This window comes from Siphateles boraxobius, unplaced genomic scaffold, assembly GCF_051911475.1.
Source record: "Siphateles boraxobius isolate OS27281-9 unplaced genomic scaffold, OSU_SipBor_1 137, whole genome shotgun sequence".
In the NCBI taxonomy this organism is placed as follows: domain Eukaryota; kingdom Metazoa; phylum Chordata; class Actinopteri; order Cypriniformes; family Leuciscidae; genus Siphateles; species Siphateles boraxobius.
The window spans coordinates 1,965,001-1,977,120 of record NW_027508741.1 but is presented as its reverse complement, the minus strand read 5'-3'; the positions used below and the strand labels follow the sequence as shown (position 1 = coordinate 1,977,120).

The following is a 12,120-nucleotide window of genomic DNA, read 5'->3' as shown; positions in this document are numbered from 1 at the left end:
TTGTTATAGTTATCGTTATAGATATCATAGTTATCATTAAAATCATCGTTCTTGGTGTGAGATGGGCCTTTATACTTTAGATATGAACTTCTTGATTCTGTAATCCTATTTCACAAATAAAGATGAAATCAAGCACTTGGTGAATCTGTGCTCTGGGAATCATATTTTCTTCCAGGTAGTGCTCATTTTAAATGCAGTGCACAGTGACTTTGACATGAATTGGAAAACTGGATTTAGTTTGAAAAGATTGATTAAAGTTAATGCAGATATAAATGTTGTATATATGCACTGTGAAACAGACACAGTTTCCCAGAAAAACATGTTTTATTAGACATCCAAAACCCAAATGCAGCGCCAGCACTGCACGATAAACACATCAAAACCCACAAAAACACAACTCAACATATTAACAGTGTTCACAAAGTTTTTTAAATACAGTAAAAAAATAAGTTGTAGTAAAATCATACAATCATACAAAGAACCATTTTTTCTTTTCAAATCCTTTTTCATGGATATTTAGTAGTCTGAAACATTGGTCCTTAAGTGCATTTTAAAGTTAAGACTCAGTAGTTCTCACGGGTTTCGTTTCAAAAGTAGTGTTGCCTACTTAGTTTGAAACGTGCGCTTGAAGCTTTAGATCTTGAGCAATGCAGATCATGTACTGTCAGGTCTCTTCAACAGTTACTGTTACGGGAACTGAAAACCCCAAATCTGCCTCAACTTGTTTGCTTACGGTTACATTGTTGTTGTTTGATTTAGCAGAAGCTTTTATCTAAAGACAGTTACAAGTGAGGAAGAAGTTGAGTTATCAGACCAGTCCCTCTGGTTTCATCGGTTGTTTGTTGAGATGAAACATCAGTGATAACACACTCAGATGAAGGTCCAGACCTCGAGGTCCTGAACGGTGAAGTCGTGTTGAAGACTGAGTGGCCGGTTGCAGAAAGTGTTGCAGGAATAACTGGATCCACGATACAGGTCAGCGTCCAGCCACAAACCAAACGGACCCCTTCAAGAAACAACAACAACAAACAGATTTTCTTTAGAGTCTGTCTTTCAAAACTCATATGTGACCCTGGATCACAAAACCAGTCACAAGTGTCCATTTTTTGAAATTGAGATGTATACATAATCTGAATAAGCTTTCCATTGATGTATTTGTTAGGTTTCCATTGATGTATATTTGGTCAAGATATTTGCAACTATTTGAAAATCTGGAATCTGAGGGTGCAAAAAAATCGAAACATTGAGAAAATCACCCTTAAAGTTGTCCATTTATGTTCTCGATTTTGCTGCATCAACACACAAAAAGATTTTTTTTAATATATTTACGGTAGGAAATTTACTAAACATCCTTATGGAACATGATCTTTACTTAATATCCTAATGATTTTTGGCATAAAAGAAAAATCGATAATTTTGACCCATATAATGTATTATTTGCTATTGCCACAAATATACCCGTGCGACTCGTGACTGGTTTTGTGACATTCATGCATTTGGTAGACACTTTTATCTGGTGCATTAATGCCTGCTTTTATTATTGATAAATCGATCTAATACAGTTATTTGATATCAATTTCAATCACATTTTGCCATCTGAATAAGGGAAATTTAAGCGCTTAAAGAAATGCAATCGCATGCGCAATATTGCGTCTCCTTGTTTCAGTGTGGAAGAATATTAAAAAAGATATGACTTTGTGGGTTTAATTAAAAAGCATTCCAAGCCTGTTTTTGTGTTTCATCATCACCATCTATTTTAGAAAGCAGAAGCTTCATGATCTAATGTTGTGTTGAACAGAAGAGTAAATTGCACAATAGATATTTATCTCACTTCCACATTCAGAAAGCAGAAGCTTCAAATACCGTAGTAACATAAAACAATTTCCCCTTTATTCCACATCAATGGCAGTGATTACAGTACAGGACTGATGCATAATTCATCTAAACACACCAATCAGCGGATGAGACGAAGTAGAATAATTATTACAATGCAAAACTTGCCAATGGTCAGACGTATATCCGACTTGATTTTGTTCATGGGGAATTGATTGGATCATTAGATAATTTGACAAGAAAAAACTATTTCAGTATTTCTACTTTGTTGTACGGAAGCTTGTTTCCGCCACAGAATAATTTACAACTCTGACTTTAACTCGCAATTGCGACTTTTATTACATTAATGAATGCGTGATAATGCCTTACCCTCCTCCTCCCATCTGAAGCGAGTCCAGGAATCCTCTCACAAAGTAGGAGTTTTCTCCACTCCAGCGGAAAATCTGCAAATGAACCAAACAGCAGGTCAAACTACAGGTCAAACTACAGGTCAAACTACAGGTCAAACAACAGGTCAAACTACGAGTCAAACAACAGGTCAAACTACAGGTCAAACTACGAGTCAAACAACAGGTCAAATTACAGGTCAAACTACGAGTCAAACAACAGGTCAAACGTCAAATAACAGGTTAAACAACAGGTCAAAATACAGGTCAAACTACGAGTCAAACAACAGGTCAAACTACGAGTCAAACAACAGGTCAAATTACAGGTCAAACTACGAGTCAAACAACAGGTCAAACTACAGGTCAAACTACGAGTCAAACAACAGGTCAAACGTCAAATAACAGGTTAAACAACAGGTCAAAATACAGGTCAAACGTCAAACAACAGGTCAAAATACAGGTCAAACGTCAAATAACAGGTTAAACAACAGGTCAAAATACAGGTCAAACTAGAGGTCAAACGTCAAACTACAGGTCAAACGTCAAACTACAGGTCAAACTACAGGTCAAACAACAGGTCAAAATACGGGTCAAACGTCAAACGACAGGTCAAATTACAGGTCAAAAGCCAAACAACAGGTCAAAATACAGGTCAAACTAGAGGTCAAACGTCAAACTACAGGTCAAACTAGAGGTCAAAAGTCAAACTACAGGTCAAACGTCAAACTACAGGTCAAACGTCAAATAACAGGTCAAAATACAGGTCAAACGTCAAACAACAGGTCAAAATACAGGTCAAACTAGAGGTCAAACGTCAAACTACAGGTCAAACGTCAAACTACAGGTCAAACGTCAAACTACAGGTCAAACGTCAAACGTCAAACAACAGGTTAAACTACAGGTCAAACGTCAAACAACAGGTTAAACTTCAGGTCAAACGTCAAACTACAGGTCAAACTACAGTGCATGTGTTCTGATGTGAGATATTAAGATCAGAGCGACCCGTACCTGAAACTCAGGACTGAAGCTGTAGAGGAACGTCTCTCCTGTCCCGTAGCAGAAGCTGCTCACTCGGAAAGGGTCTGAGGAAAACGCCCCGAACACCTGAGGATTGCAGGAACAGGTTGTTTTAGCGCAAAATTTCACCATTTTAATGCTATACATGCAAGTCAAGTCAGTTTTTTTAATTTCTACAGTTATTTGTACAATACAGATGGATTCAAAGCTGCTGATAAACAGGAAAATAACAAGCAAACTGAATCCGATTCTACTGTAAAGCTGATAATCAGATCAATTCAGTTCAGTGTTGATTCACTTCGGTTCAATAACTGAGTAAAGTTCATCAAACTTCATCATATCAAACAAGCTCAATTCATCTATATAGCAGCAACACCAAGGTCAAGGGTTCAATTCCAAGTGAATGCATGAACTGATTCATTTTATACTTTAAATTCAATGCAAGTCACTTTAGATAAAAGTGTCTGCCAAATGCATCAATACAAGGATGAAATTTCAGATATGTTTTATGCAAATGGACTTGGAGGTCATAATATATGGGGCACAAACTAACGTTGTGACACACAGTTTAAAACTTTCCAGACATGTCATTATGATGAAACTTATTGTATTTACAAGTTGCCATATCAACCCTATATTAAGAATTTATTTTTTAAATCTTTGGAAGATATCACTTAAAATGTATCATTCAAAAGTATCAATCATTGCAAAAGAAAATCTCTTACTGAAGTTAAAACCTAGACGTGTGAAATTAATGTGAGAATAAATAAATAAATACTCTGATTTACACAAACTGAGAAAGTCTAAAAGTGTTATTTTGTGCTCCGCTCTCCCCTAACTTCTTAGTTACTGAAGTGTAATAGGTTTAGTGATCTCGTAACACACTGAGGGTTTGACTGATGCCGGATATAACATGAATGACACACACGTGCACCTGTACACACACCTGCTTGTCTGAATCCTTGATGACCATCAGAACTGGTCTGTCTATTTCTGCCATCTGCCGGTACAGTGTTCTCAGACTGGTGCCGTGCTCCGCCGTACTGTACGCCAGTTTCCACTGGTAGCCCTGAGTCCGTGCGGGAATCTGATTCATCAGCTGTGGAGATTATCATTTACATCAATGCATGCGTCATCTAAAGCATTCTAAAGTATGAAATCTATTTCGTCAGCAAGTGCATATCTTGATCAGAAACGTGCATAAACTACAAATCCATTCACATATTTACTGACAAAATGCTTGAGGCTTACTGATATAAATATGTGACCCTGGATCACAAAACCAGTCACGAGTCGCACGGGTGTATTTGTGGCAATAGCAAACAATACATTGCATGGGTCAAAATTATCGATTTTTCTTTTATGCCAAAAATCATTAGGATATTAAGTAAAGATTATGTTCCATGAAGATATTTTGTAAATTTCCTACTGTAAATATATAAAATAAAATCAAAATCGCGAACATAAATGCACAACTTTAAAGGCGATTTTCTCAGATTCCAGATTTTCAAATATTGCCCTATCCTAACAAACCATACATCAACGGAAATCGTATTCTTTCAGCTTTCAGATGATGTATAAATCTCAAAAAAATTGACCCACACTCAAAATAAATGATATGTTGGCTTTAATGAACTTTTTTATGTAAACAGGTTCCACATAACTGGGTTACGTTAAACATTCATGTAACTTCAACATCATGGAAAATGTAAACTTAACTCAGAAATTGGTTTCTATAAGAGTTCAGGTCAAATGATTGTGATATAATGATTATGTTAAAACACAACCAACACCATCAGATCACCTTTTCGATCATCTGGCTGTTATAACTCACGTACAGCAGCCAAACAAAATCTAACGTTAATGATGTGAGGGTCTAGAGCCCAACTAAAACAAACACTGATCGTCATAATGGTGACTTTAAATTCCGGTTTTCTCCTTCAGTGATTTTGCTTGTTAACATCAGGTGTCTTCAATAATGCTCAATCATCATTCGATTATTCACTAAATTATCTCATTAACTTTAACACTGCTTCAACGTAACCCAGTTATGTGCAACCTGTTGACATTAAAAAGTTAATTAAAGCCAACATATCAGAACCTGTTGACATAAAAAAGTTAATTAAAGCCAACATATCATTTATTTGAGTGGGTTGAAGTTACATGAACAAATTATGTTTGTTTAACGTAACCCAGTTATGTGCCACCTGTTGACATTAAAAAGTTAATTAAAGCCAACATATCATTTTTTTGAGTGCATCTGACTCACCGCTCACATATTATAATTAAACTTGGTTACACTTTATTTAAGTTGTCATTGTTACGGTGCAATCATATATATATTAATTGGACCTCAACACTATTTATGGATGACTAAATTGCAGTAAGTGCAAAATTAGTTGTTCCAATTTAGCAGACTTTAAGTATATAAATTATGTATACCAAAAGTGCAATTGCAGGGTATTTCTATTACATAATATGTAAATGTAATATACTTAGCATAAAATAAATGCATTTCAAATACATTTTGGTACATTTATTTTTCACTAGGGTACTTGATCAGAAAAGCACATCACTTACTTGTTCGAGATGGTGTTCGTTCAGGATCTGACTGTGGTTTATTAAAACTGGCCGAAGATCTTCAGATTCAGAGTCAGCAGAACTGCACACACTCGGACATCGCTTATTCTGTTTCACTGTGACAATCTGGAGGAAAACAGATGAGAGAAGCATCACTGACTGAATGTGAACAATCACACACACACACACACACACACACACACGGGCGAGGAGTTTCCAGAAAATGAACCATATGGTAAAAGTGTAGTAACCGTTTTTGGGAAGATTGATTATTTGTATAACCACAGTTTTACTACAAATACTATGTTTATTGTAGCTAAACCACGGTTAATTTGTGGGTACCGTAGTTTAACTATAGCAACCATGTTTTATTTGCAGTAACTCCATGTTTAAAGCTCACCTCTACAAACGGCTCCTCAGATCCATTGGCAAAGTACAAGATCTTAATGCTCTCCTGCATCGGCCTCATGTTGAGAGATTACTCGTTCTGTGACTTGAATCTGTTCACTCTAGTGTTCTTTCCCGTTTATATCGTCTTCCTCCTCCCCCATCTCACATTTCAAGCTAGTTTCGTTTTACAGAAAACCTCAGAAGAGGAAGCTTCGCCAAATATGGGCGGATAATTATAAAAAAAGGACTGGTTTTCTTTTCTACCTGCACCCACAGGAAAACACGGAGATCTTGATAAACTGCCGATAAAAGTTTTGGGATCAGTAAGAGTTTACATTTTTCTATGTGAATATAGTAAAGTGTCATTTATTCCTGTGATTTAAAGGTGAAAGTGTCACATGATCCTTCAGAAATCATTATTATATGATGATTTGATGATCGAGAAACATTTATGATTATTATCAGTGTTGAAAACAGTTGTGGACAGCAATCAGTATTCTTTAAATAGAAAGTAAAAAAAACAGCATTTATCTGAAATAGAAAGCTTGGTGTAACATTATAAACTAGGGGGGGGTTACAATAAATTAATACTTTTATTCAGCAAGGATGCATTAAATTGATCAAAAGTGACAGTATAGACACATATAATGTTACAAAACATTTTATTTGAAATAAAATAACTTTCTATTCATCGAAGAATCCTGAAATAAAAATTGTCCACATCTGTTTTCAACATTGATAATAATCATTAATGTTTTTTGAGCATCAAATCATCATATTATAGTGATTTCTGAAGGATCATGTGACACTGAAGACTGGAGTAATGATGCTGAAAATTCAGCTTTGATCACAGGAATAAATTACACTTTACTATATATTCACATAGAAAACAGATGATTTACATTGGAATAATATTTAACAATTTTATAGATTTTTTCCCGCATATTTTTAATCAATTAAATACAGCCTTGGTGAGAATAAGAGTCTTCTTTTAAAAACATTTACAAATTTCAAACGTTTGAACGGCAGTGTGTATATAAATGATTGTTATTATACATGATCCTGCTTGATTTACAGTCATACCTTCCAGTTTTTGGGGTCAGAATTATTGAGTAAAGTGTCGATCACATTGAGGGTTTCTGGATTGACGTTTAGGAAATCCTGTTTGCTGGTGTGTTTACTGTAAATGGTTTCTGGAGACCATTGGACAAAGAATGTGTAGAGATGATCCACCCTGAAAAAAACCACAAACACCCGCTTGAGTCGAGCTCAGATAAGATGCATATTATAAAAGCATTCACATGAACTGTACCGAAGAGCATTTGCGTGTGAATGTGTGTGTTTTTCTGATGCACAGTGACCAAATGCACTGTATTTAACCTCAGAAGCTCCATTAGTCCACCAGACTATAATGCACTGACTCTATTCATGGATCCTATTCCTGGAAGTTACAGGCATTGCTTGTGATTTCTACATCAGACTCCAGTGACTCAATGCGAATTCTTTGAGTCCTGCTGGCGTTCCCCAACACACCTGGATGTCATATTAAAACCACTTTCTCTGGCGCACACACACACACACACACGAGGATTATCCCAGACTGTGTGAGATACAGTTACTCAAGACTTCACTGGAAACAGTTTGAGACGAAAACTCAAATAACCTATATTAAACCTGTGTAATGCATGATGTGCTTGTAGAACACTTTGAGTGAAAAATACGTAATAAAAGTGCTATAAACAGTCAAACCCAGATTTATTCAGACATCTTCAACATTTCTCACATTATCACAGTTTATTCGCTATAGTTTAGAAAATGGTAATTAAATATGAGAATAACTCGGAAGAATATTTGACTGGTTTTGTCCGTCCTTCTGTTAGACTCTCACACATGAATTATGTTGAATATCTGTCAGCTGTTAAATTTAACTACACAATTAGATAATACCAGTTTAGCTCAACCAGTTACCAAGCAATGCTTCATGTTGTTCAGTCTGTGTGTAAAAAGCTGCATTAGTTATTAAAGACGGACTTTTGACTTCATCTCCACGTCTTCTAAGGGCCCCCCCCCCTGCCTCGGGCCCTGGGTACTCGGTACCCTTTTCCCCCCCCGCGACCACGCCCCTGACTATATATATATATATGGCTGATATTGATACACACTAGTGACAAATTTCTAAATTATATTTGGTGTCTGAATAATTTTTGGTCTGACTGTAAATGCTTCTTTTAGTCATTCATTCACACACACACACACACACACACACACACACACACACACACACACACACACACACACACACACACACACACACACACACACACACACACACACACACACTCACTCACACAACACACACTCACACTCACTCACTCACACACACACTCTCACTCACTCACTCACACACTCACACACACACACACACACACACACGCACACACACACACACACACACACACACACACACACACACACACACACACACACACACACACACACACACACACACACACACACACTCACTCACTCACTCACTCACTCATACAACACACTCACACTAACACACACACACACACGCACACACACCCACACACACAAACACACACACACACTCACACTCACTCACTCACTCACACACACACACTCTCACTCACATACACACTCACACACACACACACACACACACACACACACACACACACACACACACACACACACACACACACACACACACACTCACTCTCTCACACACACACACACACACACACACACACACACACACACACACACACACACACACACACACACACACACACACACACACACACCACACTCACTCACTCACACAACACACTCGCACACACACTCTCACTCACACACACACACACACACACACACACACACACACACACACACACACACACACACACACACACACACACACACTCTCACTCATACACACACACACACTCACTCACTCACACACACACTCACTCACTCAATCACTCACACACACACACACTCTCACTCACACACACACTCTCACTCACACACACACTCTCACTCACACATACTCACACACACACTCACTCACACACACACTCTCACTCACACACACACTCTCACTCACACACACTCACACACACACTCACACACACACTCACACACACACACACACACACACACACACACACACACACACACACACACACACACACACACACACACACACACACACATTCATTCATTCATTCATCCTTTTCTTAGTGCAACTAAAAGGATTTCAAAATAAGTAAATATAGAAAGTGTGAGTGTTTCAGTGTTTGGCAACATTCAGAATGTAACAGCTTTCCTTCAGCAATAATCGTCTTTGAAAACAGATCAAACTTACGTCTGAGCTCATAAAGCATTTTCAGGTCTATGCTCAAAAAGTGAATAAATGAATTATAAATACAGCATAGATATAATTTAGTGCCATTAAATCCCCTAAATATACAAAATACTAAATAAAAAACTTTATCGAACTAAAATATAGTACATTCATTTCATTGAAATAAAAAAAATAATTTCAGTCATTTTTGACCGACACATGAAGAACACCGAATTAATTAAGAGTGCATGGATGTTAAACGCTCTACATGGAACTTTCGATGCCAATAAAGTTCATTTTCTGCAATGCATGAATGTTGAAGATTCAAACTCAGCAACGAAAGAGGAATTTAAAAGCCTGAGTTACTTACTCTCCCACGCTGTACGCCACACCCATGTCAATCAGAAGAGCGCAGACGGGTGATGAAGATGAAGAAGATGAAGAAGATGAAGATGATGATGGTCTGAAGGCTTATATCCACATATAAGTGTGTGTCTTATATCCTGAACGCTGCATTTATAGCAGCATCTCAGCTGAGATAAGCTGCTTTTACAGAAAAACCCTCCCAAGGGCCTTCAGGGCCAGTCATTGCTCAGCATTTCACAACTGTGTTATAAGGCCAGGTAAACCATTAACCCCAGTTGAGTTGTGTGTGCTGACTGGAGTTATACAGTGATCTCAGAGATAAACTCCTGTCCTGAGAAACATACCAGAATATGGAAAATCAGCTTCTTTCAACTCAACATGAAGCGTTCCGTCAGGAATCGTGTTTTAGATTTAGTTTTAATTCATTCATTTGATTTCAATCCATTTTTATTTTAATTGCATGCAACTTAGCAGCTCATAAACGTACGTTATTACTAGAAAAAACGTGAAATAAATAGAAAAGTTTAAGGGTTTTAAAACAAGCAATGAAGAAGGTAAAATTAAACAAAAATCAGTAACACTTTACTTAAAGCTCTTTATTATAAAAGTGTTTTAATTCAGTAGTTATGCCTTGTATCGCACCTCACATTGCATTTTATGATCTGATGAATAATTGTAGCCACAGTTATAATACATTATAATACTTATCTATTCACTGAACAAACCTTTAGAGATAATAATGCATGAAAACTCACGACAGAAGAGTCTGCCGATATTATAATGAATTTTTACTTTTATTTATGAAAAGATATAATGTATTATAATGTGCATTATAAATATCTTGATAATGTATTATACATAAGGGCTTTAAGTAAAGTGTTAACCAAAAATCTTTCAGATGACGCTTAATTTATGAATCAGTAAATGAGTTAATGAGTGTTTGTCTTCACTGCGGATTACTCAGTTGAGGTTTAAAAGACAATTAATATTCAGTAATATTCTCGATTAAACTGCACTGACACTATCAGATGAGAACAAAACTTCAGCTGAATAATCAAACTATTATCTAAAGAAGCACAGATATATTTGATATTTAATAATATTTAATATAAAACACATAATATTTTATATTTAAAAGCCTATAACTGAAATTTTGGCAGATAAATCGAAATCAACATTTTTATATAATCTTTTTTGAGAGCCTAATTACAAAAGCATAAGTCTCACCATTAAAAGCAGCATTAATTAACTCAACCAAACGCATCCAGATTACTGTAAAAAATAATCCTGTAAAAAACGGTAAACTACTGGCGGCTGTGGTTGCCAGCATCATTCTGTAAAAATACGGTGTGTTACTGTTTTTGAAATGAACAGCTAAATATCGTTTTGTCAGCTACGGTATAAAACTGTAATTTAACAGCATATTTTGCCGTTTTATACCGTAGCTTACAAAACGGTTTTTAGCTGTTCATTTCAAAAACAGTAACACACCGTATTTTTTACGTTATGATATATTACTTATACAACATTACAACTTATATCTGCACAAAAGTTGCGAATGCACTAGTGAACTTGATTGCGCTCGTCATTCACAGCATTATTTTGCAGTCGTGTTTTTAAGAAGCAGGACACACCAAATTTAATGTTATTTTTTTAACTTCTAACAAAAGTTAGAAAAAACTGGTAAATAGAAGCACTTTCACTGTCCGTTTCAGATGTTTGGAAGTAAAGAACTGAAATGAACACAGAACTTAATTTTAAAACTCTCCAATGCAGTGACTCTAACACACTATTATCTCATCAGGCATTTACAAGAAAAAGAAAGTTTAAAGAATGACGCAAGAAAGAGTTTCCTGCTTCTGGAAAACCCTAATGGACTTGAAGCCAAAGCGCACACGCGCGCGCACACACACACACACACACACACACACACACACACACTCACACTCACAAGTCAAGTCAAGTCTCCTTCATTTATACAGCGCTTTTAACAATATAGAGTTTCACAGCAGCTTTACAGTGATAATAGGAGATTACAGTAACAGAGATTGTTTACAGCAGATCTAGAATAAAGTTATTGTCCAGATAAAGTTAGTTTTGATTGATTCACTTTCGTTGCAAAGCACTAAACACACGCGCACGCACGCACGCACGGACGCACACACACACGCGGACGCG

The 12,120-nt window shown here is 36.6% G+C and overlaps 1 protein-coding gene across 2 annotated transcripts; it reads right to left on the bottom strand.

Annotated features, from left to right (window-relative positions):
- Positions 1–305: 305 nt before the first annotated feature.
- On the bottom strand, positions 306–10,031 carry ncoa7a (nuclear receptor coactivator 7a). Of its 2 annotated transcripts, XM_077229988.1 has the most exons (7): positions 9,947–10,031; positions 7,290–7,440; positions 5,817–5,942; positions 4,183–4,335; positions 3,228–3,323; positions 2,203–2,276; positions 306–1,006 (listed from the first exon to the last, which is right to left on the bottom strand). In XM_077229988.1, the coding sequence occupies exons 1-7, from the start codon at positions 9,970–9,972 to the stop codon at positions 871–873; spliced, it is 762 nt and encodes a 253-aa protein (XP_077086103.1). In that variant the 5' UTR covers positions 9,973–10,031; the 3' UTR covers positions 306–870. The 2 variants fall into 2 exon arrangements, with proteins under 2 accessions (XP_077086103.1, XP_077086105.1); XM_077229990.1 differs by lacking the exons at positions 7,290–7,440; positions 9,947–10,031 and adding an exon at positions 6,217–6,467.
- Between the last annotated feature and the right edge of the window lie 2,089 nt (positions 10,032–12,120).